The 27,637-nt window shown below is 42.3% G+C and overlaps 1 protein-coding gene and 1 long non-coding RNA gene across 3 annotated transcripts in view; both read left to right on the plus strand.

Annotated features, from left to right (window-relative positions):
• Nucleotides 1-19,155, plus strand: part of BMERB1 (bMERB domain containing 1) — a 142,692-nt gene extending 123,537 nt beyond the window's left edge. For both annotated transcript variants that reach the window (XM_001366063.3, XM_056806190.1), the window contains exons 3-6: nucleotides 6,032-6,105; nucleotides 13,043-13,157; nucleotides 14,975-15,057; nucleotides 17,785-19,155. In XM_001366063.3, coding sequence (XP_001366100.1) covers nucleotides 6,032-6,105; nucleotides 13,043-13,157; nucleotides 14,975-15,057; nucleotides 17,785-17,897 — 385 coding nt within the window. In that variant the 3' untranslated portion in view covers nucleotides 17,898-19,155. The remainder of the gene's footprint in view (nucleotides 1-6,031; nucleotides 6,106-13,042; nucleotides 13,158-14,974; nucleotides 15,058-17,784) is intronic.
• Nucleotides 19,156-22,034: 2,879 nt separating this feature from the next.
• On the plus strand, nucleotides 22,035-26,176 carry LOC130455566 (uncharacterized). Its single transcript, XR_008913636.1, has 2 exons — nucleotides 22,035-22,629; nucleotides 25,048-26,176. It is a non-coding gene; the product is annotated as an uncharacterized LOC130455566 (long non-coding RNA).
• Nucleotides 26,177-27,637: the final 1,461 nt, after the last annotated feature.

Consider the following 27,637-nt stretch of genomic DNA (forward strand, 5'->3'; position numbering starts at 1 on the left):
TTTTTAAAAATATACCAAAGAGAGCAAAAAGGGCTGCAAAAACAGGCCTGTTTTGTTATTACAGTGTTAAATTTAACATACACTCTAAAAACAAACTAGATAAGTGAAATTCATTTTCATTTAAAATCCTATTTTTCTTTTCTCTTTTGTATATTAAAATGTTTGTATTTGGGGTGTTTAATATAAAAAAGAAAATTTATATTAAAAATAAACTGGTCTATTGAGTTCATGCAGTCTTCTAGGAAATGTAGTTTACAGACTTCCCTCAATTAATGAGGCCCTCTCCAAAGTATTTTTTGGAACGTAACATCCTGGACCATTCTTCTGGGTCTAAAATGGAGATATTTTTATTGCCGCTGTCCAAAGTTTTTTGAAAGGAAAACATTTTTAAAATTTGGGTACTAAGTCGGACTTCTACTTGCTGTAGCTCTGTGACTTTGCATATTTCACTGTGACCTTCTTTAAACCCCTTTTTCCTTATCTGAAAAATGAGGGAGGCTTCTGCCTTACCTAAGTCATGAGGTTGCTAAGAGAAACAAATGAGATTGTATAAAAGTTCTCTATTAAGTGTAAAAACAAGTGCCCTCCCCAGAGATACTACTTTGTATCTCCTTCATAGCTATACTTTGTATGCAGATACTTTCAATCTATATATCATTATCTTTGTATACTCTGTGTTGTTTCTTTCCAAAATTATAAACTCCTTGAAGGCAGGGCCTGTTAGTTTTTACTTCAGTATCCCCAAAGCCTAATATTGTCCTTTTGTTGTTCAGTTATTTCAGTTGTGTCTGACTCTTCCTGACCTGTTAGGGGTTTTCTTGGCAAGGATCCTGGAGTGGTTTGCCATTTCCTTCTCCAGCTCATTTTACAGATGAGGAAACTGAGGCCAACAGGGTTAAGTGACTTGCCCAGGGTCAGCTAGGAAGTATCTGAGGCCAGATTTGAACTCATGAAGATGAGGCTCCCAGATGCCAGACCTGGTGGGCTATCCACTGTATCACCTAGATGCCCAGTATTGTCATGTACCTAATAAATGCTTATTGAATGAATGATATAATGAAATGGAAAGGATTTTATTTTCATTGGGGATGAACTAAAGGATATTCAAATTTCTGGCCTCTCACAAAGGAGAGAGACAGAACTTGTGATTTCATTGACATGGAACTCCCTTTGCCCTTACAAGGCAGCACCTTCTCTGTAACTTGGAATCTTAGAGTGTTTCCTAGAAAAACAGAGAAGTTCAATGACTTACCCAAGTTAACACAGCGGGTATGTGTCAGAGGCAGGACCTGATCTAAGCTCTTCCAGGGTTTCAGTCTGGCATTATTCCACAACTCTACTTCTCAGCCTTTCAAAATGAGTTGTACAGGGCAGGTTGGTGGATAGAGCACCAGGCTTGGAGTTGGGAGGATCTGGGTTCAAAAATGACCTCAGACACTTCCTAACTGGGCAAGTCACTTAACCCTGATTTCCTACCGTTTTCTGCTCTTCTGTCTTAGAATTGATACTGACAGATAGTACACGTTTTTAAAAATATGGGTTGAAATTTAAAGCTGCTTAAACTAAGGAATAATTGCCTGCCATTATTGTTTCTCCCTTTTTTACTCCTCTGCCCTTAAATTCCTTCTTTCTCCTTTTTCTTGTCTGCCTAATGTTTTCTTTTTCATATGAAAAATTATAATTCTAACACTTTAGGCTGATTTCACATGTCAATGAATGACAGGGCAGGGGGGTATTTTCAAAGCAACACAAGGGAAGCACTAATAAAAAAAGCAGCTAATGAGGAACCGGCAGGGAACATTTGTATCCATCTGGCCTGGCACAAACAAGCCAGAGGGAGAGCGGACACCTGCTAAGATTCTCCCCTCCTCCCCTGCCCCCCCCACCCCCCATATACACCTTTCTTTTTTTTTTTAAGTGGGTTGTTTATTTTTTTAAACATTATTTTATTTGGTCATTTCCAAACATTATTCACTGGAAACAAAGATAATTTTCTTTTCCTCCCCCCCCCCACCCTTCCCTCTCCCATAGCCAACGCACGATTCCACTAGTTATCACATGTGTTCCTGTTTCTAACCCATTTCCATGTTGTTGGTATTTGCATTAGAATGTTCATTTAGAGTCTCTCCTCAGTCATATCACCTCCACCCCTGTAGTCAGGCAGTTGCTTTTCCTTGTTGTTTTTACTCCCACAGTTTATCCTCTGCTTGTGGATAGTATTTTCTAGATCCCTGCAGATTGTTCAGGGACATTGCATTGACACCAATGGAGAAGTCCACTACCTTCCATTGTACCACAGTGTATCAGTATCTGTGTACAATGTTCTCCTGGTTCTGCTCCTTTCACTCTGCATCATTTCCTGGAGGTTGTTCCAGTCTCCATGGAATTCCTCCACTTTATTATTCCTTCTAGCACAATAGTATTCCATCTCCAACATATGCCACAATTTGTTCAGCCATTCCCCAATTGAAGGGCATCCACTCATTTTCCAATTTTTGGCCACCACAAAGAGCGCAGCTATGAATATTCTTGTATAAGTCTTTTTCCTTATTATCTCTTTGGGGTACAAACCCAGCAGTGCTATAGCTGGATCAAAGGGCAGACAGTCTTTTATCACCCTTTGGGCATAGTTCCAAATTGCCTTCCAGAATGGTTGGATCAATTCACAACTCCACCAGCAATGAATTAGTGTCCCTACTTTGCCATATCCCCTCCACCATTCATTACTTTCCTTTGCTGTCATGTTAGCCAATCTGGTAGGTGTGAGGTGATACCTCAGAGTTGTTTTGATTTGGATCTCTCTGATTATAAGAGATGTAGAACACTTTTTCATGTGCTTATTAATAGTTTTGATTTCTTTGGCTGAGAACTGCCTGTTCATGTCCCTTGCCCATTTATCAATTGGAGAATGGCTTGATTTTTTGTACAATTGATTTAGTTCTTTGTATATTTGAGTAATTAAACCTTTGTCAGAGGTTTTTATGAAGATTGTTTCCCAATTTGTTGCTTCCCTTCTGATTTTAGTTACATTGGTTTTGTTTGTACAAAAACTTTTTAATTTGATATATTCCAGATTATTTATTTTGCATTTTGTAACTCTTTCTAAGTCTTGCTTGGTTTTGAAGTCTTTCCCTTCCCAAAGGTCTGACATGTGTACTATTCTGTGTTCGCCTAATTTACTTATAGTTTCCTTCTTTATGTTCAAGTCATTCACTCATTTTGAATTTATCTTGGTGTAGGGTGTGAGGTGTTGATCTAAACCTAATCTTTCCCACACTGTCCTCCAATTTTCCCAGCAGTTTTTATCAAATAGTGGCTTTTTGTCCCAAAAGCTGGGATCTTTGGGTTTGTCATATACTGTCTTGCTGAGGTCACTTATCCCGAGTCTATTCCACTGATCCTCCTTTCTGTCTCTTAGCCAGTACCAGATTGTTTTGGTGACCGCTGCTTTATAATATAGTCTGAGATCTGGGACTGCAAAACCCCCTTCCTTTGTATTTTTTTTTTCATTATTTCCCTGGATATCCCTGATCTTTTGTTCTTCCAAATGAACTGTGTTATGGTTTTTTTCTAAATCAGTAAAAAAAATTTTTGGAAGTTCCATGGGTATGGCACTAAATAGATAGATGAGTTTGGGTAGGATGGTCATTTTTATTATATTGGCTCGTCCTACCCATGAGCAGTTAATGTTTTTCCAATTGTTCAAGTCTAGTTTTAGTTGTGTGGAGAGTGTTTTGTAGTTGTGTTCATATAGTTCCTGTGTTTGTCTTGGGAGATAGATTCCTAAGTATTTTATTTTGTCTAAGGTAATTTTGAATGGGATTTCTCTTTCTAGTTCTTGCTGCTGAGCTGTGTTGGAAATTATATAGAAATGCTGATGACTTATGTGGGTTTATTTTGTATCCTGCAACTTTGCTAAAGTTGTTGATTATTTTGATTAGCTTTTTGGTTGAATCTCTAGGATTCTTTAAGTAGGCCATCATGTCATCTGCAAAGAGTGATAATTTGGTCTCCTCCTTGCCTATTTTAATGCCTTCAATTTCTTTTTCTTCTCTAATTGCTACTGCTAGTGTTTCTAATACAATGTCAAATAATAAAGGTGATAATGGGCATCTTTGTTTCACTCCTGATCTTAATGGAAATGGATTTAGTTTATCCCCATTGCAGATGATATTAGTTGATGGTTTTAGATATATACTGTTTATTATTTTTAGGAACAGCCCTTCTATTCCTATGCTTTCCAGTGTTTTTAATAGGAATGGGTGTTGTATTTTATCAAAGACTTTTTCTGCATCTATTTAAATAATCATGTGATTTTTGTTGGTTTGCTTGTTGATGTGGTCAATTATGTGAATGGTTTTCCTAATATTGAACCAGCCCTGCATCCCTGGTCTAAATCCTACTTGATCATGGTGAATGATTCTTCTGATCACTTGCTGGAGTCTTTTTGCTAGTATCCTATTTAAGATTTTTGCATCTATATTCATTAGGGAGATTGGTCTATAATTTTCTTTCTCTGTTTTTGGCCTGCCTGGCTTTGGAATTAGTACCATGTTTGTGTCATAAAAGGAATTTGTTAGAACTCCCTCTGTGCTTATTATGTCAAATAGTTTGTATAGTATTGGAGTTAGCTGTTCTTTGAATGTTTGAAGGAATTCACTGGTGAATCCATCAGGCCCTGGGGATTTTTTCTTAGGAAGTTCTTTGATGGCCTTTTGGATTTCTTTTTCTGATATGGGATTATTTAAGAAATCTATTTCTTCTTCTGTTAGTCTAGACAATTTATTTTTTGTAAGTATTCATCCATATCACCTAGGTATATTTATTGCCATATAGTTGGGCAAAGTAGTTTTTAATGATTGCCTTAATTTCCTCTTCATTGGAGGTGAGATCCCCCTTTTCATCCTTGATGCTGTTAATTTGCCTTTCTTCTTTCCTTTTTTTAATTAAATTGACCAGTACCTTGTCTATTTTGTCTGTTTTTTTCAAAGTACCAGCTTCTAATCTTGTTTATTAGCTCAATATTTCTATCACTTTCGATTTTATTAATTTACCCCTTAATTTTTAGGATCTCTAGTTTGGTTTTCTTCTGGGGGTTTTTAATTTGTTCTTTCTCAAGTTTTTTGATTTGCATTTCCAATTCCTTGATCTCTGTCCTCCCTAATTTGCTAATATATGCACTCAGGGATATGAATTTTCCTCTAAGTACTGCCTTGGCTGCATCCCATAAGGCTTGAAAGGATGTCTCGCCATTGTCATTTTCCTCAACGAAATTATTAATTGTTTCTATGATTTCTTCTCTAACTAACCGATTTTGGAGTATCATATTATTTAATTTCCAATTAATTTTTGATTTGGCTCTCCATGTACCCTTATCGATCAATATTTTTATTGCCTTGTGATCTGAAAAGGCTGCATTTATTATTTCTGCTTTTCTGCATTTGAGTGCCATGTTTCTGTGACCTAGTGTATGATCTATTTTTGTGAATGTGCCATGTGGTGCTGAAAAGAAGGTGTTTTCCTTTTTGTCCCTATTTATTTTTCTCCATATGTCTATTAACTCTAATTTTTCTAAGATTTCATTCACCTCTTTTACCTCTTTCTTGTTTATTTTTTGGTTTGATTTATCTAAATTTGATAGTGGTTGGTTCAAGTCTCCCACTAATATGGCTTTACTGTCTATTTCCTCCTTCAATTCTCCTAGTTTCTCCATTAAAAATTTGGATGCTATACCATTTGGTGCATACATGTTGATTAGTGATATTTCCTCATTGTCTATACTCCCTTTACACCTTTCTTTTAATAAAAGGGTATCTCAGGTGGCTTTGGTAACAAACACCTCATCAGGCAGGGATGAAGTGATGGGTTCAGGCCCCTGCCATTAGAGGCAGCAATTTTTGAGTAGCCAAAATCCCATTATCATGGGAGTCTGGGGGGCAAAGGTAGATTCTGACAAGGCTTCAGAGAGGAATAGCCTGCTTCTGCTCTTGAGGTGTGACTTTCTCTCTCTCTCTCTTTGCTGTTTGTACAGGATGGATGATATCCAACTGTGCAAGGACATCATGGACCTTAAACAAGAGCTGCAGAATTTAGTCGCCATTCCAGGTAACGGTTCAGATGTTTCAGAAATTCTTGGAGTGGAGTGGGGGGGGGGGTCCAAAAGCCTGTTCTCCCCCCGATTCACTAAGCCTGGAAGACCTGGCCATTCTTCCCTTCTTGCTGTCTAGTGTTAGCTTTTTGTGTGTCCCCAGTGATTAGTGAAACATGTGGTACACAATAAGATCTTAGTAAATAAATACTTGTTGTTTTTAAATTCTGTTTTATAACCCTTACTTTCTGTCTTAGTAACAACTTGAAGACAAAGGGGCAAGGGCTAAGTAAACAGGGTAAGTGCCTTGCCCAGGGTCACACAAGTAGGAAATGTCTAAAGTCAGATTTTAACCCAGGGCCTCCCAACTCCAGGCCTGGCACTCTATCCATTATACTTCTTAACTGCCCCTTAGTAAATAGTTGTTGACTGGCTGACTGACATCTGCAACATGTATCAATTAAATACTTCTAGCCCACATACTTTCCCCACTGGCACTCTCTATAGATCAGTGATGACAAACTTTTTAGACATAGAGTGCCAGGCCTCACCCCCACCTCATCCCCCAGATCATGTACTATGCCCCTCCCCACTACCAAGTGCAGGTTGCACCCTGGCCCCCTCCTTACCCCACATAGAGGAGGGAGAAGCACTTCCATTGGGTTGCTGGGTAGAGGGACAGGTGAAGTGATGAATGTCCTTAGCAAGTATAGAGAGGGGGAGGGGAGTGGCCTAAGCACTCTGCTCCCCTCCAGCTCTGCCACCTGTGAGCCACCCACCTTACCTTCTGTGCACTCCCATTGGGCTGCTGGGCAGAGGGGTATGTCATGTGAAAAAATGGCATCAGGTGCAGTGGAGAGGGGGAAAGGGAGCAGCTCTACCTGAGTCCCTCTGCCTTTTTAGTAACAAACTGGGAGGCAGGAGAGGGTGGAGCCACATGGCCCCAGAGAATGCTCTGCATGCCATATTTGGCACCTGTGCCATAGGTTTGACATCACTGCTATAGAACTTTCTACATAACCCTTCTAGTATGATTCTGACTTCTCTCCCTTGCTCTGTAGGAGTAATACTCATTAAGATACAGACTTCTTATGCTAGAAAAAAACTTCATCAAATCATATGGTACAATAGAAGAGCTGACGTAAGGTGTTCCAAAATAGTATACCTTGTATAACACTTTAAGGTTTACACAGCACTTTCTGTGTATTATTCCATTCAAGTCTTACAATGATCTTTCAAGGGTGGGGAATGGGGAAACAGGTAAAATTATCTTAATTTTACAGACAAGTAAACTGAGGCTCACTGAAGTTAAGTGGCTTGTTCATGGTTGCAAGACTAATGTCAGGGGTGGTATTTTAACCCATGTTCTTGGAGACAGCTTTTCCTGTCTCCAAATTCAGGGCTGTATCTGCTGCATCAAGTTCTACCTCAACTACTGGATTTAGACTCCAAAGACCTGGGTTCAGATCTCAGCTCTGCTAACTTATTTAATTTAAACAAATTGCTTGACCTTAATTTCCTCATCTATAAAATGAGGGGTCTGTGATAGTTGATTTTGGGGGGGGGGCAAGGAGTAGGGTTGGTTGCTTTCTAGGGTCCCTTTGGCCTTCTCAGCTTGTAATTCTCATGTGACACCTCCTTTAATTTATAGATGAAGAAGTTGCACCCTAATGAAGAAAAGAGCCTTGCCTAAGATCACAGTTTGTAGCAGAGGAGGCAAAACCATAGCCAAGCCTTTTGACCCCCAGCCCTATGTTCTTTCCACTACAAAGTAACCTCTTCAATTATAGATGAGAAACCAGAAGGAGAGGCCAAGAGATTTGCCATGCTGCTACTGTAATGCTTGTTTGAGGGTGAGCACTCCCATGGTCATGGCTCCTTGGTCTAGAGTCTAGCTGATGCCAATTTTTTTCTCAGCCCAGCTTCTTCCCTGAATAAACCAGAGCACTCAGTAGGCACCCTCCTCCTTATCTTTACTCCACCTCCTTATTTTCTCACCAAGAGTTCTCCCTTTCTATTTTCAGAGCTGTACCAGGTCCTAGATGAATTTAGCTGAGGTTAGAGGAAAATCAGAGCTCTTGGCAATGTGTCAATAAAAGTATTAAGTTAAAAATACACCAAATCACAGGAAAATTCTGTTTCCCAAGGCAGGGACAAAGCAGAGCCTACCTCCTCCTTAGCTGCCGATGTGAAGATGCCTTTGGCTGCAGTCACTTAAGACCACTCTGCGGAGTTAGTCTCTGAAGGGCACAAGAAAAACCAATCCCAAACTTCATTGTTCTTCTAAGCCTATGCCTGAATCCCTTCATTGAGGAGTGCAGCATTTTTCAACCATTCGTCATCATTCCTAGAGATTCATGGTGTTCCCCATCTCTTCCTTTTTTGAATCTTTTCTTAGTTCTCTTTGCATTATCTTGGTGATTCCTTGGTCTCTTTTCCAGTGTTTTATTTTTGATCTGGCCACAGGATAGGGATGGGTTCACCTATCTGGCCTGGACTTGGGCAAGTCTGGAAACTTGAAACAGATCCATAATGAGTACATTTAGCTATTCTGTTCCTCTTCTTTTTCATTCAAAATGAAAAATTATCCCTCCTATTCTAGGCAGCTATGTGATGAAGTGGATAGAAGGATAGAAGTAAATTCAAGAAGAATTGAGTTCCAATCCTGCATCATTTATTTACTAGCCATGTGATCTTGGTCAAGGTGGTCTTGGTTTCCTCTTATACAATGGGGACAATAGCATCTAATTCTCAGAGTTTTTATTAGGCTCAAATGAGACAATATTTGTAAAGTGCTTAGCACAGTGCCTGGCAAATGGTAGGCAATTAATAAAAGCTTGTCTCCATCCTCCTTTTATTTTCTCTCTTCCTTCTATGGGGATCATTCTTCTGATGAAACAATATTTGTAAAGTGCATTTCGTTTGCATATACATTCTACAATTATTCCCTTTCCTTGTTAAAGTCTAGAGTGGGAGACCACAATCCAGCCTATAACCCAAACAGCCCTGGGGAACACTTTCAGAATGGCTTCCTGACCCCACCAGCATCATGTCATCAACCATTTCTGTTCTGCCTTACAGAATGACAAAGGAAGGGGAAGAAGGAGGGAATGGGAGGGGGGGGTGGGAAGGCAGAGAGAGAGAGAGAGAGAGAGAGAGAGAGAGAGAGAGAGAGAGAGAGAGAGAGAGAGAGAGAGAGAGAGAGAGAGATGGAGAGGGAGAGAGGGAGAGAGGGAGAGAGGGAGAGAGAGAGAGATGGAGAAGGAGAGAGCACTTTCCATCAATCATAGAGAAACAAAGTTGACAATCCCAGATTCAAAAGAAGGAAAGTTATATTAGAAATGAGAAAAAAATACAAAATAAAACAACTGAGGGGAAGAACCCAACTAAGAAAAACGGAGACAAAATGTAGAACTAGCAGTTTTATTCATATTTTATTATACTCCTTTACATTTATACAGTGTTTTACCAATGACAAAGTATATTTGCACATTACTTCCCAGAGGATATGGTGTAGAGGGAAGAGGATACTAAATGATATACTGACTGTTGCCCATGCCTAGAATGCTCTACCTCCTTTGACTCCATTTCCTGGCTTCCCTAAAATCCAAGTCCCAGCTAAAATCCCACCTTCTACAGGAAGCCTTCCCAGTCCCTCTTAACTCTAGTACCCTCCCTCTGTTGATTACTTCTCATTTGCCCTATATGTAACTTGACTGTTCATGAATGTTTACATGTTGTCTCATTGGACTGTGATTTCCTTGAGGGCAAGGATTGTCTTTTTGCCTTTCTTTGTATTCCCAGTGCTTAGCATAGTGCCTAGTACACTTAATCATTATTAATTATGGCACACTTAATTTTAAGCAAACTGGTGCTTAATAAATGCTTATTGGCTGACTGACTTGCTAGGCATAATGGGTGGCATGCTGGGCTTGGATTCAGGAAGATAAGATTTTCCTGGGTTCAAATCTGAACTCTGATGTTTACTAGCTGAAAGAATGTGAGTCATTTAGTCTCACTGAGGCTCAGTTCCTTCATTTGTAAGATAGAAATAATAGCATTCATAATACCTGACTCACTGAGTTTCTGTGAATCTCTAATGAAATATTTGTAAAGAGCTTTGCCAACAGTAAGACTCCCCTCCCATTCCTACGCTCTCTGTCTGTCTGTCTGTCTGTCTCTGTCTGTCTGTCTCTGTCTCTCTTTCTCTCTGTCTCTGTCTCTCTCTGTCTCTCTCTCTCTCTCCCCTCCACCCCTACCCCCACCCCCACCCTTGTCTCCATCTCTCCAACTACCTACTGGGTATCTCCAGCTAGATGTCCCATACACATCACAAATCCAATATGTCTGAAAGGGAACTCTATCTTTTTCCCCAAACCCGCCCTTCTTCCTAACTTCCTTAGCTCTATCCAGGTCACGGCTATCCTTGCAGTCATCCAGTTTCACAACAATGGAGTCTTCTTTATAGTTCCTGTCTCTTCCCCTTCCCCTAACTCCCCATGTCCAGAGGGTTTCCAAGTCACAGTGATCATCCTCCCTCAGTGAAAGATCTGTCCCTTCTTCTCCACTCTCTTACAAGGTCATGCCCCTAGTCCAGGTCCTCATCACCTCTCACCTGAACTGCTGCAATTGCCCTCTTAAAAAAATAAAATGAATCCTTACCTTCTATCTTAGAATCAATATTAAGTAAGCAGTAAGGGGTTACGAGACTTACCCAAGGTCATATAACTAGGAAATATGTGGGTTCAAATTTGAACCCAGGAGTTCCCATCTCCAGGCGTAGCTCTCCATCCACTAAACCACCTCTCTGCCACTACAATTGTCTTCTGATTGCTCTCTCCTGTCTCCCGTCACCCTAGTCCATCTAGGGCTTCCACACACACAGCTTCCAAAACGAATTTCCTCAAGTAGAGAGCTTACCAAGTTCCTCACATGCCCCCAAACTCCCTATTACCACTAGGATAAAGTACAGATTCCTCCATTTGCCATTTATAACCTGGCTGACTCCAGCTTAGTTTCCAAGATTATTTTATATATAATATATACATATATAAATATATATAATATATCAGCCCCTTTTTCTCTCCAGACAAATCAGTTTGCTTGCTCTTTCTTAGGCAACATATTCCATCTCCTGCCTCTGTTCACATGATGCTCCTCATTCTTGGAATGCCTTCCTTCCCTCCTTGACATTTTTAAGTGTGTATTATATTTAATACCATGGTATTTATAATATAAATGTTCATTCATGGGCAGTTGGGTGGCACAGCAGTAGAGTGCTAGGCCTTGAGTTAGGAAAGCCTATTTGAACCCAAGACTCTTAACTAGTCTTGTGACCTTGGGCAAATTATTTGACCCCTGAGTTTATCCCAGTTTCCTCATCTGAAAAATGGGTATAATAATAGCACCTGCCTTCCAGGGTTATTATGACGATAAAATGAAATAATTGTACGGTGCTTAGCACAGTGCCTGACAGATCGTGCTATATACATATTAAAAACATTTTTAAAATTTAAAATTTCATCTGAGTGCCCTATCGGCCTTCCATCTGTTTCTTTTATATTTCTTTGGCTCACTTTTCTCCCCCGTCCCCTCCCCATCACTTTCATAGGGCACCAGTTCTTCCTCCTCTAATCAGTAGACACCCTTGCTCCGACAAGTTAAAACAAATAAAACATATTGGCTGCATCTAAAAATGTATGTCTTATTCTGCACTTCTGGTTCATCTCCTCTGCCAATCAGTGGGAAATGTGGTTTATCATCAGTCATGATTGGTCAATGCCCAGAGTTCTACCATCTTTCAAACTTGTTTTTCCATTACATTTTTGTAGTCTTGTAAATTGTTTTGATTATGCTCACATCATTCTTCAGTTGATACAAATTCTCTCAAGATTCTCTTTTGTTATTTTTATGGCAAAGTAATATTCCATTATATTCATATGCCATCATTCATTTAGTTGTGTTCCAACAGATGGGCACCTACTTTATTTCCAGTTCTTTGCTACAACAAAAAGGTTGCTCTCAATATTTTTTTGTGCATGAGTCCTTTTTTCTGTCTTTGATTTTGGGGGATAGACAGTCATTAATTTTATCACTGAGTCAAAGGGCATGGTTCCAAACCTGTTTCTAGGATGATCGGCATGGTAAGAATGAACTAATGCATGCTGATTGCTTGAAAGCTCCATAAAATGTCAGTTGTTATTTTTATTACTTTAAGCAGGAATTGGAGGAATTCAACTAATCTGGGTCTCTCGGGATCAAATGGATCTCCCTCTTCACATTGACAATAGTATCTGTTTCATCTAAGTTAAGTTGGAGATACAGTGTGCTGCCTGAGACTCTCCTGGCCTTCCTCTAATCAATGCCTTTTGTTTTCACATCCACTTCAGGTTTCACCAATACCTTGCTCATCTGTCTCACATCTAGTGAGCTCTTCTTTATAACAAAAAATTAAAAGAGAAAGGGGCAGCTAGGTGGCACAATGGAGGGAGTGCCAGGCCTAAAGCCAGGAAGACTCTTCTTTATGAGTTCAAGTCCAGCCAAAGACACTTACTAGCTGTATGACCTTGGGCAAGTCATATAACCATGTTTGCCTTAGTTTCTTCATCTGTAAAATGAGCTGTAGAAGAAAATGGCAAATCACTCTAATATCTTTGCCAAGAAAGCCCTCAAATAGGTCATGAAGAGCCAATCAAAACTGAACAGCAAAAAAAGAAAGAGAAGAGATTCAGAAAAATCAGTCACTACATTGCTGTGTCTGTAGTATCATATGCAATATTCTACTCCCCTAAACCCCAACTTCTGCAATGAAGGAAAGGAGGTGCATTTTCCTGATTCTTCTTCAGAGCCTAGAGTGACCATTACAATTATATAATGTCTAGTGGTCAGTGCCCTCTGAAGAGCCAAAGTAGCACTTTAATTAATTTCTTTCTTTTTCCCTTTCTCTCTTTTAAGAAAAAGAAAAAACAAAACTACAAAAGCAGAGGGAAGATGAATTGATCCAAAAGATCCACAAATTGGTGCAAAAGAGAGACTTCCTGGTGGATGATGCTGAAGTAGAACGGTTACGGTGAGAGTAACAGATGGCCCTGCATCAGGTCTCCAGAGGAGACAAAATTTGGAGCAAGTCGAGACATCCTTGGATCCAGGAACACTGTTCATCCTGCTGTCCTTGTCATGCCCATCATTGAAATCATCAAGGGCAGGGGGCAGCTGTGTGGGTCAATGGATTGAAATCTAGCCTCAGAGATTGGAGGTCCTGGATTCAAATTTGACCTCAGACACTTCCAAGTTGTGTGATCCTGGTCAAGCCACTTGATTACCATTGCTTAGCCCTTTCTGCTCTTCTGCCTTGGAAACAATACACAATATTGATTTTAGGAAAGAAGGGAAGGGTTTTAAAAAATCATCAAGAGCATCATGTAACCTACCCACCCAATATTGGAGCCCTTGCTAAAAAAATCACTGAAGGGGCCCCCAAAGAGTCATTCTTTTGAAGTTGATATTCTGGGGCCAACCTGCAATAATCATCCCTATTATGTTCCACTTGGGCAAGGCAGAGGCTCAGAGCAGGTGCCTCTCAACAGATCCATCTTTTAAGGCTGGAATGGAAATGATCCTCAGATAGTCCAACCTCTCCTTGGTCATCTGGCATTTAGTTTTTATTTCCTGGGAGGCTTGGGTTTTTATAACACTTTGGAAGAGAATGGAAAAGTGTTGATTGAGCATCTGTTCTGGGCCAAACACCATGGGAGATTTGGGGATCCCAGATTAAAAAGCGAGACAGTCCTTGTCTTGAAGGAGCTTCCATTCTATCAATGAGACAGCATTTCCAAGGGAGCAGTGACCAAGGGAAAAAGTTTTGTTCTGAAGAATCATAGGAATAGTAAAATGGAGCCTTAGGGAAGTCCGTTATCAGGCCCTTTACAGAAATAATGGTAATTTGGGTTTGATTTCTGTTCCTCCTGGAGGTAGGAGGACGAAGAGGATATAGGTGATGACAGAACAGCTGGCAAAATGTCTAAACTAGATGGAAACATGGAGCATGGTCATGGGCAGACTAGACAGAGTGAGGGAGGTGAATTCATACTCATTCACTATCAGGAAGTTTCAGCCCCAGATAAAATTCCAGAACTGAGAGGGGTTAATTCTTCCCTCTGATCTCAGCTTGGTCTCTAGAAATCTGAACTGGTGGGTCCTTTTCCAGGGTGGGGACGGTGGGTAGGACTGATGGCCAGATGTCTGGAACAAAAGGAGGAGATGATGGAGTGAATGGGTAGAGGACATCCTTGGGCTCATAGCATTGGAGAAACAGTGGTACTTTAGGCAGCCTGAAGGTGAGAGGTAGCCAGTTCTGGTCCCATATGCCAGTAAGCATAGCAACAAGGACTTCATTGCAAAGGGATGGCTGCCTTCAGAAGGCACAGTCTGCCCTGGTGCTCTGTGTTTGGAAACTAACTCAATCAGACCTTTACTCAGCAGTTCTTGGAGGGCTTCCCAGTGTAGAGAGCCCCGGATGCAGTCTGAGATTACTGCAGGGCTGATAAGTTTATAGTTGGGGACCTCTTTGCAGAGTTTGTCACATGTCGCTTTGTCAGACGGAACCAGATGGTTGAGCTTATCTCAAACTTAATGATCAGGAAACTGTACTCACCCTGATTCACAGGTCTCAGTAGAGAGGGTTCTATAGACCTTGGAATTCTACCCTGCGCCCCAGTCAGATTTCTGCCCAGGCATGTAAAACTTGATAGTCCTTGGGTCATGTCTTCACATTCCTCTCCCACTATACTTTGTCCTCTTCCAGTTTTTATTATAGATTTAAAGACTCTTTAATGCTTTCGTAGTTCATAGGCCTTTTCTCTTCTTTCTCCACATCTGTCCTAACAGGGAACAAGAAGAAGACAAGGAAATGGCAGAATTTCTGAGAATCAAGTTAAAACCTCTAGAAAAAGTAACCAAATCTCCAGCCGGTGAGTGTCTTATTCTAATTTTTTTTTTTTGCCAAGGGGGGGGGGGAATGGGAGAGGGGCTGGGAATATGGAAGAAGCTCTACATTTAGGTCAGAATACATTACATGAACAAAGTGAGATACTCTCTAGAAAATCATGACATGGCAACACATATCTTGGTCTGTCTAGTGTTCAGGAAAAGGAGCCTTGGATACGGAGTCACAGGACCCGAGTTTGAATTCCAGACCTGCTACCTTGGGCAATTAGTCAGGCAGTAAATAGTCATTAAGCACCTGGGCACTGGAGGTGTAAGGAAAGGTAAAAATAGTCCCACCACCTACTTCTCTGAGAAACTCAGTCTAATGAGGGTAGACAACAGGCCAGCAACTGTGTACAAATTATATATATAGATGATGGATTGGAGATTATCAACAGAGGGAAGGCTCTAGAATTAAGGAGATTTGGGACAGGTTTCCTGTAGAAGCTGAGATTATAGCTAGAACCTGAAGTAAGCCAGGGAAGCCAAGAGGTAGTTGAGAAGGGAAAATATTCCACACATAGGAGCCAGCCAGTGAAATATGCCTGGAATGGGGCAGCTAGGTAGCACAGTTCAAATTTTGCCTCAGATACTTCTAGCTGTGTGACCCTGGGCAGGTCACTTAGCACTGTTTGCCTAGGCCTTGGCCTTCTATCTTAGAGTTATTACTAGGACAGAAAATAAAGATTCTTTTAAAAATACACCTGGAGTTGGGAGATGGATTGTCTTGTTTAAGGAACAGAAGGAGACCAGATTGCAGAGCATATGGGGAGGGGGTGTAATGTGTAAGAAGACTTGAAAGGTAGTATTGGAGGTGGGAAGTCATAAAGGTTTTGAGCACTTGAGGATTTTGTATTTAGTCCTGAAGTGATAGGGAGCCACTGAAGTTTATCAAGTAGGGCTGGCAGCATGGTCAAACCTGCAATTCAGAAGGATCACTTTGACAAAGGATGGACTAGAGTGGGGAGACACCAATGACAGAAAGACCAACAAGTGGGCGAGTCATTTTATTTCTCTTGACCTCAGTTTCCTTATGTGGGATGGGACTAGTAGACCTTCAAGTTCCCTTCTAGATGTAGTCCAGGCATTGGTTTTCATCCATGAAGATATGTGTTCTCATAAGCAAGGACATAGGGTTTGAGGCTAAGGGCTTCAGGAGCTCTCTGAGCAGGCTGCAGGATCCAGGAGTCCATCTGCTGGAGAAGGGCTAAGGTTCCATAAAGATACCAGACCCTTCTCTCTAAGTGGATCCCTAGAGGACTACACAGCAGCTAGGTGGCTCAGTGCCTAGAACTGGGAGGCCCTGGGTTCCTGGACAAGTCACCTAGCTGCAATTGTCTTAGGCTGTCAGCCCTTACTGCTCTTCCGGCTCTTGAATCAACATTTAGACTTGATTTACGATGGAAAGAAAAGGTTAAGTTAAAATGATAAAGTCAAAGGCTAACCTGCCCCCTGTCATCTCATGTAGGGGAACTGGTGATGAGCAGGAGAGAAGAGTAGAGGGGAAGAGGGAGAAAAAGAGAATGAGGGAGGAGGAGGGTGGAAGGGAGAGGGGGAGGGAGACAGAGAAGGAGAGGGAGAGAGAGAGGGAGGGACAGAGAGAGAGGGAGGGCAGGAAAGAGAGGGAGAGAGATAAAGAGAGAGGGAGGAAAGGAAGGAGAGAGGGAGATAGAGAGAAACAGAGACAGAGAGACAGAAAGAGACAGACACACACACACACACAGAGAGAGAGAGAGAGAGAGAGAGAGAGAGAGAGAGAGAGAGAGAGAGAGAGAGAGATGGAGAGAGGGAGAGAGAAGGAAAAGGAGAGGGAGAGAGAGAGGGAGGGACAGAGAGAGAGGGCAGGAAAGAGAGATAAAGAGAAAGGGAGGAAAGGAAGGAGAGAGGGAGAGAGAGAGAAACAGAGAGACAGAGAAAGAGAGAGACAGAGAGAGAGGCCATTAATGATGGTAACAAGTCACATTTCTATCGCAGCAGGTTTATGAAGTATTTTCCTCACAAAGCCCTGTGTAGAATAAATATTATGATCCCCATTTTTAACATGCATGGGGAAAAATGGAATGATATTGAGTGAAGTTGGTTAATTAAAGCCCAGGGTCCCATCTGCAGACTCCTGCTCTCCCCAGTTACAAGCCCAGAGCTGGGTGTTAACACAGAGTGTTGGACGCAGAGCTGGGAAGGTGAGCTCCAATCCTGCCTTGGGCATTTACTAGCTGGGTGTTTCTGAGGCAAGCCTTTAGCTAGCCTCTTTGCCCTTCAGTGTTTCCATCTGGAAAGTCAGAGCGACAGCATTTACCCCTTGGGGTCGTTAGCAAGGCTGAAAAGTCTTAAAATCCAGTGTCCGCCAGGCGGCCAAAAGCATTTCTGCAGAGTGCGCTAAGCTGTGGGGCACAAAGAAAAGGCGCGCTGCAGTGTGTCCTCGAGGAGCCCACCCTCTCACGGAGCCATTAAACATGCAAACGACCAGGAGCTAACAGCGGGACTTATTTTTTTTTCTTTACTAGCATTTAGCTCTTGTTAAAGACTTTCCACACTCCTTTACTCCTCAGGACTGCCCGAAGGACCCTCTGGGTGGGTGGGGACGGTGACTCAGAGGTTTGGTTAAACGGGTCGCTTTAGCTGGGCGCGGGGCAGGCGGGAGTTACGGGCGGAGCTGGGGCTGCGATGCCGCTCCGCCAGCACATCTCGGGTTCATTCCTCTGCTCCCACAGGCTCTCCAGCAGAGAAGAAGGCAGAACCTCCCCCTACCAAGCCTACGGTGGCCAAGACGGGCATCGCGCTCATTAAGGATTGCTGTGGGGCCACCCAGTGCAACGTCATGTAGCCCCCGGAGGGCTCTCCCGTGGCCTTGGGGCCGCCTCCACCCTCTCCTCGTCAAGGCCCCATTTCACCGGGGCCAAATGAAACAAAAACTTTCCAAGGCAGAAGGGATGGAAGGCAAGCCCGATTCTGCCTCTGGGGCCATGGGCATGGTGGGGCCCAGCCGTCATGTACAGAGTGTAGCAATAGGGAGTCCCTCACTGTTGCATGGCCCTCCCCACGCGCATGCTGAATACAGGAGTTATGTATAGCAGTTTATCCAACCATTGGGAAAGAGCTGTCTTTTTAAAAGAAAAGTATACATATATACAGATTATATATATATATATATATACACATATATATATGTATAAATCCCATTGTGCAAACAATCTGGGAGAGGGGCATGTTCCCCGAGTGTGTACAATTGTGATTTTTAACAATTTAGCACTTTATAGGACTAGTCCCACGCCCCTTATCTCGTAGGAACTGCCCCACCTCCTGTTTCCCACCTTGCCCTCCCCTGGGCGGCTTGGCCAACGCCCTGGGCGGACGGTAGGCTTCTGAGATGCCAGCCTGCGTTCCCCCGTGGGAAGATACTGATCTTCCCCGTCACGGAACCCCCCAGACTATGGACTCCTTGGGTCGGGGAAGAAGGGGAGGAGGGGACGCAGCTCCTGGGGCCACTGGCCGTTGGGCATCTTCCTCAGTGTTGTTGGAGCGCGGGAGTGGCCAATCCCTGCTCCCGTGTTCTGTGGGTCATCTCTTCCCAGCCCAAGTCTCTCAGTAAAGCTCAGGTCCCCTTCCGCCATTTTCTCTGGGTACCACCTTGTCTGCGCTTGGCCTCAACCCCAATAGGGGTGAACCCCTCAAGGCTGAGGGGAGCTGATCTACACGCTTCTCCTGGGCCTGAATTCTAGAGGGCTGAGCCGGTCGGAGGGGATAAAGGATTGATGGGGGCCTTCTACTCTGCCAGTGGGGTCACCAGAGAAGCTGCCACGAGGGTGTCCGTCTCAGCAGCCAGATCTGATGGGAGGAACAAGAGCGAGCCAACCATCGGGAGAGTCGGCTGGACCCCACGTCTGTGTTCCGCTGTGCAGTGACTTATTTTAATCAGTCTGCCAATTCAACCCATGTAAAAATCTCTTTGTACATTTGCTGTAGCCGGCAGGGCACGGCTTGTGCAACATCTCTATGTGTGTGTGGCCTAAATAGTTATGTGACTCAAGACTTGATGATGTGCAATCATCCATCTGGAAAAAAATAATAAAAATGCAAACAAATGAGCATATATCACTTTGGAAAGGCCTCTCCCGCCTGCTGCCCCCAGCACGCAGAGGGACTCGAGGTCCGGATGCACACTTCTCTTTAGCCCCTCCCGGTGTAAAGTTATGGTTATGGTTGGAAACTGAAACCGAGAAAAACACCTTTCAGTCAGGTGACCCAAGTTTGGGAAACCCAACCTGGGTGAAATAGAGCAGATGGTTGCTGTTCCCCACACCTCCACCCAGGCTCCAGAGGGCCTGGCTGTTCTCCCTCCCCACAGAGAATGTGGGAGTCAAAATCCCAACGCCAAGCCCATTACCAAGCAATAACTCACTGATCCAACCAGCAAATGTGGATGGAAGTCTTCATAAAAATGCCACTTCACATATGTCTACCTGGCCCTGAGCTAAACTGAACTCATACTCCTGCCACTCTTATTGATTTTTTCCTTATTTATTCTAGCCTTTCCCACAAAGGAGGGAGAAAAGTAATTATCCAAGCAGGTCTTGGAACACCAGTAATTCTACACAGATCTGAAAAGCCTGCTCAGAATGTCACCCACCCACATTCAACTCCACAAATATAGAAAACAGCTCTAGCAAAGAGGTTATCCTTTAAAAAAAAAATAGCCTTGAACAGGATTGTGAGATCAGAGCAAATCCTTGGGCCCTTGAGCCCGGCCGGGGTTCCCTTTCAGAAGTCACCGAGGAAGCCTGTGGGAGAGAGATGGCCATTCTCCTGGGGAGCCTTCTCTTCCAAGATGCACCGTGTGTCTGAAGTGAAGCTCTCTCCAGATAACGTGCCCTGAGCCAGGTGACAGAGTACATCGTCTGTCACAGCCTGGCCACACTCAGAGGGTCACCCAGCCTGTAGCTGCCACGCAAACCTGCAAAGGGCATTTCTGGCTGAATGGGCGTCAAGTGGGCAGCAGGGGCTGTAAATGTTGAAAGGAACCTGCCTGAGGAGTGGGGGGCTATCTGGCAGGCTGTGGAAAAGATCGGGAAGCTGAAAGCTAGATCCAAGAAAATCACAAACCTAGACCAAATATCAGAGCCCACATTAGTACAGCTATAAGAGACCCAGAAAGGAACCACAAGGGACAACTAGAGTTGTAACCAAAATAGGGATAAAGCTCTCTGAGAGTGAATCGCTGCTGGGATAAACTCTCTAGTAACAGGATTGGGTGGCTTTTTCACGTCTTTTCACTAGGGTCCTGCCTAATTCAAAATGTTAAAGCATCAAAGCTTATTAAGTCTGAATCTTGATATTGCCTTAAATTTTAATTTTTGCCCAATACAGGCTCCCGGAGTAAGTTTGTATTGGCCAGGCTCATTACTGCTTCTCTGAAATGGGTCTCATTGTGACCCTTTTTCCAGACAGGTCAGTATATAAATAGGAACTTGCAAGGAAAAGTAGGGGGAGAGAATTGAGCATCAGAACCAGGGAAATATAGAGTTCTCTACACTCCCTGCTGTTTGCTAAGGGTCCTGTGACCCAAGAGAATAAGGAAGAGTACAGAAGATGGTAGAACAGCCCTTAATAATTATCACTGCCCAACCCTTTCACATATTCCGTGCTATATATACTCCCAGTTATTTGCAGCACAGCACACTGTAAGACTTTCTCCAGGTTTATGCATATATAACATAGGGGCACCCAAAGACACAAGAAAAGGCTACCTAGGTCACTAAGCTCCCCAGATTGTGCATCTCTGCCATGGAGAGGCCATTGTATGCTTTCTTTATGTTCTCTGTAGCTCAATTGCCCAACCTACCTATGTATGGTAACATTTTTTTCCTTGTTCTAGAAAACCAGAATTCTAAAAGATCTACCCTAATCCCAACCTCCAACAAGTACAGTTAGACCAGGAACTCCCTCCATTCTGCTGAGGAATTTGCCGATACTTGGCTTCTAGGGCTGCCCGTAACTCCTTCCCATTGGTGATGAGGGGGTCCGGGGTCCCCTTTCAGCCACGCTGCCGTACTGACTAGTCCCTCTCCCCAGCCAGAAGCAGCTCATTTGCCGACAGTTTGGATGAGAGATTTCTTCCAGTGTCAGAGGCAAAATGAAGATTCTTTTTTATTTATTTAATGTTTCCTACTAAAGCACTCTTCCCAGATACCCAAGCAGGCTATAATTGACTGGAGGTGACTCATGGCCAGTCAGGGGGACTGCAGAATCTTAGATGAATTTGCTTGTATTAAATTGTCGCCTCTCTACGCGGAGGTGTAGGGTCCATTGCAGATCCCTTAGGAATCTTCTCCAAGTCTCATTTGCTCAAAGCAAAAGAGGGCAGTATCTGTTTTCTTACAATAGAAAAAAAGAGAGCAGCCAAAATGGTAGGACTCATCTCTGAGGGAGTCAGTTTATGGCGCTGAGTTCAAGGCTAGACCGCTTGGTTTGGTTTGATGAGGGGGAACTGGTGGTGAAGGAGAATCCGCCAACGGTACTGACGGCAGGTGGCACAGCCAAGTTGTTCCTGGGCCAGGGTGAATTCGGGCCGGCACCCCCAGAGCTGCGGGAATTGGGGGCTTCTGTTTAAGTTTATCCCAGAGCACATCCTTTTGTGAGGGAAGGCACACTTCCCAGAAAGGCCATTGATATCTGGATGCATTTATCACAGAGGCATCAAAGAGAGAACAACAGGCTAAAGTCGCAGCCCTTGAATGTTGTGTTAAGTGGCTCAACGGAACAAATACTCATGTGAAGTTGGTTGGCTGATGTCGATATGGCTGCTGTAACAATCTGCTAACTCTGCAAGGGAGAATGTGTCATTTCTGCCTTTGTGAGGAAGGTCCTGCCTGCCCTCCCTGTAGTCTACGGTGGGGTCGTGGGGCAGCAGGAGAGGAATCCAGGATTCCCAAGGCAAGACAGTCTCTCCCTGTGTCCAAGAGGGAATTAAGGATACATTGGGGGCTGTCTTTGCCACAACTGCAGCTCCAGGGAGATCTGCCTGCCGTCTTTTTCAAATGCCTCTTTCACAGTCCTGTCACGTATGTACCCCAAATCCAGCATCCTGGCTCAGAGGGGTCCTCCAACTGACCTCTCTCTCTGGGGAGATGCTAGAGCATCACGGAGCTGTCCCTCAGGACTGCTGCCTGAAGCTGAGGCAGAAGTCAGGTTATCCTGAAGTCCTACTTTGTTCAAGGCACGGTGCCTGGTGTGATGAGGTTTGGCAGGATCCAAACACTCCCTGCCCTCAAGCACGTCACATCCTAAGGTCTAAAAGATCTGTTTTAATTCAATTTTTCCCTACAACCTCAGAGCAAAGTTGGGCTGCTTGAAAGTTGTACAACTTAGGAGAGGTTGCTGTAGGCAGATGATCGAACGGGTTTAGACACAATGAAAAGAACGTCGGAATTGTTAGCTCGAACCTACTTAGAAATGGAGAATCCTACAAATTGGGGTGCAATTTAAAGAGTACCAGTTCCGGGATCAGAGAACTTGCCTCCAAATCTTGCTTCTGACACTTAATGCTCTTCCGGTCTTGGGTAAGTCGCTTTTGCTCCCTGGCCTCAGTCTCCTCATTTGTAAAACAAAAGGGTTACTGGATGGCCTCTAAAGTTTCTTTTAGCTCTAGGTCTATAATTTTATCATCTTAAACCACTGAAGGGTAAGAAATTGTGATTTTCCAGCACTGACAACAGAATACTCTGAACTCTTCTGGTTATAAACCATCAAGGGCCCCGACTTTATCTTGGCCAGCATTTCTGCTCAGTTAGCAGCTCTCCTCCCATCTTCATGTGATTTGTTCAGACAGGAGGTCTCAGTTCTCTCAACTTGGCTTTACTTCTCCTCAGGAATTCCTCTGGCACAGCTCTTTCCACACCTTTCCACTAGCCAACAGGGAAATAACTCAGAAAAGGTGACAGACAAAAGGAGTAAATGATTAATGCTGGAACATTAAATAGTGGCTGGAAAATGGTTTTTTTGTCCAGCAATCTTCTGCTCAGAATATGCACCAAACCCCGATGAACTATTTCTAACCAATGAACTATTTTTGGTTTTGTTTATTTTTTTAAAAGATCGAAAGTGGGGCAACTGGGTGACTGAGTGAATTGAGAGCCAAGGTTAGAGATGGGGGGTCCCAAGTTCAAGTCTGAATCAGACACTTCCTAGCTGTGTGACCCTGGGCAAGTCCCTTAACCCCTATTGCCTAACCCTTATCACTCTTCTGCCTTGGAACCAATACACAGTATTGATTCAAGATAGAAGGTAAACGTTTTAAAAATAAATTAATAAAAAAAATTTTTTAAGACTGAAAATTCAAAGAATTAGAAAGAATTAGAAATAATAATAGGCACTCATGAGGGAGGCACACATATATCAGTCAGGCTCATTAAAAAGGAAGCTTGATTTATTAGAATACAAGCATTTCCAAATTAACATGTGGTTAAAGGATAGGAACAGGCAATTCTCAGATGAAGAAATTAAAACTATCTCTAGTCACATAAAAAAAATGCTCCAAATCACAATAATGAGAGAAATGCAAATTAAAATAATTCTGAGGTACCACCTCATACCTATCAGACTATATGACCAAAAAGGAAAATGATAAATTTTGGAGGGGATGTGGAAAAATTGGGACACTAATACATTGTTGGTGGAGCTATAAATGGATACAACCATTCCGGAAAGCAATTTGGAACTATGCCCAAAGGGCCATAAAACTGTACATATTCTTTGAATTAGCAACACCACTGCTAGGTCTATATCCCAAAGAGATCAAAGAAAGGAAAAGGACCTACTTGTACACAAATATTTATAGCACTTTTTTTGTGGTGGCAAAGAATTGGAAATTATAGAGATGTCCGTCAATCGGGGAATGGCTGAATAAGCTGTGGTATACAATTAGAATGGAATACTACTGAATCATAAGAAACAAGGAATAAGACAATCACAAAACAGGCCTGGAATGACTTATATGAATGATGCAAAGTGAAGGGAGCTGAACCTAGATGCCCCTTTCCTTAGAATTCTTCACACACATCATTGCATCTCTCATTGCCTTTTTGCTGGCTTGCTCTACCACCTGGAACAGACTCCCCTTCTCACCACCACCTCTTACAATTCCTAATTTCCTTCAAAGTTCAGCTCAAGGCTCACCTTCTACATGAAATTTTCACTGATCCTCCAAACCACTAGAATATTTGGAATTTTTTTCCCCAAAAAAAGGAATGGTTCCTTTCCCTTTAATATTTCACTCCTTCTATAGAAAGTAATCTTCTTGAGGGCAGGGACTTTTATTTTTGTTTCTGTATCCCCCTGCAATTAGCACAGTGCACTTGATCAAGGAGAGTTGTTGTTTTTTTAAATTTTTTAAAGTTTTTCCTCATGGTTACATGATTCGTGTTCTTTCCCTCCCCACTCCCAGAGCTGACAAGCAATTCCACTGAGTTTTACATATATTATCACTCAAAGCCTATTTCCATATTACCCATTTTTGTAGTAATTAAAAAAAACCCCAAACCCCACATCCAATACCCATATGCATAAGTGATAAATTGTATTTTCCTTCTGTGTTTCCACTCCCACAGTTCTTTCTCTGGATGTGGATAGCATCTTTCTCATAAGTCCTTCAGAATTGTCCTGGATCATTGCATTGCCACTAATGGAGAAGTCCATTACATTCGATCGTCCCACAGTGTATATCCGTCTTTGTGCACAATGTTCTCCTGGTTCTGCTCCTCTCGCTCTGCATCAGTTCATAGAGGTAATAAAGGACACTTTAAATAAATGACCTACTGATTCATTTCAAAAACATTTATTAAATACCCACTTTGGCACAGGGCTATCCAGGCACCAAGAACACAAAGACAACCACCACCAAAAAAACAAAAAACCCAACAGTATTTGCCCTCAATGACGGTAATTAATTACACTCTACGATCTGCTCCTTTGTCTTTGAGATTCTAGGAGCAGGTTGGGTATTCTGACCTCCAGAACTCTGCAGAAGAACAGAAGGCCCAAAGAAACAGAAGCTCTCTAGAATACTCACCGCTATTATGGACTATGCCAAGCTACAGATCTGGTTAACAGAGGCCTGCTTCTTCACAACTTCATCATTCCTTTATAATTAATTCTCTCTGACAAGAGCAAAAGGCACTGAAAGGAAAGACAACATGATTTCTTCTCACCAAGAGTAGTTCTTATGGAGACTGAGCTGAATAGAAACTACTTTAAAAAGAATTTTTTCACCTGTTTTCTTTTTTTAATTTTCCATTCTTATTGGCAGATTCTGTTTTTCCAGGCCCGACTTTCCCCTTCTTGGTCTGGGTCAGTTGTATTATGACACAAGAGTCAAGAAGATAAGCATAATTATACCTGCATGACCTATCTATAACAGTCATTGAGAGAAAAGGTTTTTGTAAAGATCCAAGCAATGGAAACGTGAGTCATTGTTGACTCAAGCACCGGAATTCTTTAGGTCAACATCCAGGGTCTGGAGCCTCACGAGTGGGTCATATCCTGGAGTGTCACCTGACAGGGGTGACGGGAGAGGCTGAGGAGTGAACCCCAAGGAAACAATTCCCCGAGCTTACTCCCCAGCTAAGCGGAGAGCCTGAGAGCCAAGCTCGAGCTGCACTGTGCAGAAAGCACATGCCCACGTCAGCTTTCTCACCCTCTGCCCCATAAGCTTGTCGCCTCACTGCACCATGCAATTCCAATTTTGAACAGTTCACCAAATTCTAAGACAAACTTTTCCATACTAAGGAATATCACCTTAGCCAATAGTCGTAATTTCTTGCTTAACTTTGTAGGCATTCATAATCTTTCTCTATGTCATGGCAGCCCGATGAAGCCCACAGACTGCTTCTCTGAAGCATTTAAAAAAATATTTTTCCCCAAATTACATGTAAAAGCAATTTTTAAAATTATTTTTTTTATAAATTTAGAGTTCCACATTCTCTCTCTGTCTCCTTCCCCTCTATGAGACGGTAGGCAATCTGATGTAGATTTTATATGTGTCATCATGTCAAACAGTTTACCATATTAGTCATTTTGTGGAAGAGAGCTCAAATAAACAAAAAAGAAAAAGTGAAATACAGTATGTTTTGGTCTGCATTCAGACTACATCCATTCAGAAATGTTTTTAAACATATAAAATAAACCACACAGTATTACGAAGGACACCTGAAATATAATTAACAAAATATTTTTTAAAAATGAAGGGTTGGGGAGAGCCAGGCCTAGAGCAGAGACGGGTTCAAATCTGACCTTAGACTTCTCTACTAGCAGCAATGCAATGATCTAGGACATTCCTGAAGGACTTAGGAGAAAGAACGCTGTTCACATCTAGAGAAAGAACTGTTGGAGTAGAAATGCAGAAGAAAAGCATATGATGGGTCACATGGATCAATGGTACATGATTGGGGATATTGACTTTAAATGATCACCCTATTGTAAATAGCAATAATATGCAAATGGGTTTTGAACAATGATACATGTAAAACTCAGTGGAATTGCTCATCAACTCTGGAAAGGGGGAGAGAGGAGGGGAAAGAAAGAACATGAATTATATAACCATGGGAAAATATTCTAAATTAATTAATTAAAAAACAAAATAAAAAAATAAAGTAGGAAAAAAATTTTTTTTTAAATCTGCCCTTAGATACTTCTTAGTGATGTGACCTTGGGCAGGTCACTTAACCACATTTCCTAGCCCTTACCCTTCTGTTTTAAAGTTGTTATAAGACAGAAAATAAGCATTTATAAATAAAAAAGGATCCAGTAGGGGGGAAAGGGTGTAGTTTGGGAAGAATTTTACTTCTCCATTTTTTCCAAAGGAGAGAAGAGTAGAAGAGCAAAAGCTCAGCCATGCTTTTTCCTCTACACTGATTCCTGCTGGTTTCATACTTCACAGGGGTGGATTTAATACTGGAATCTCCAGGGTTCCAAGAGGATTTCCACCTTATACCCCTTGTTCTGGGAATTCTGCACTCTGCAACTTACAAGTAGTAATACTACTATCTACAGCAAGGATTCTTAGCCTACAATCCATGAACTTGCTTTTAAAAATATTTTAATTGTTTTTCAACAGGATCCTTTGTACTTTATTTTATGCATTTGAAACAATGCTAAGAAGAGATCTATAGCCTTCATTAGACAGGCAAAGGATTTCCTGGCACAAGAAAGGTCCCAAACTACGGGCAGGTTTGTGTAGGATCAAAGAACACTGTATGTGGAGTCAGATTTTGAAAACTGATCCCTCACACTTACCATTCATGTGAATGTCTTTTACTTCCCCATCCAAAACAGAACTTTTGGGACTTAAGGAAATTTCACCAGTCTTTATTTCTAAACATTCTAACTCAGATAAGGAAAGACTAGAGACCTAATATAAATAAAAGTAGATAAGAAGGGATGATCAAGAATATAACTTGGGAGACCAGAACTTCAAGAAAAATGGTCTTCAGGACATTACAGATAGAGGAAAAGGTCAATGGTCCTATGTGAGGCTGGCTCTGCCTGAGTTCTATCAAGCTTTTTAAATATCAT

Source organism: Monodelphis domestica, chromosome 7 (assembly GCF_027887165.1).
Source record: "Monodelphis domestica isolate mMonDom1 chromosome 7, mMonDom1.pri, whole genome shotgun sequence".
NCBI classification, from domain to species: domain Eukaryota; kingdom Metazoa; phylum Chordata; class Mammalia; order Didelphimorphia; family Didelphidae; genus Monodelphis; species Monodelphis domestica.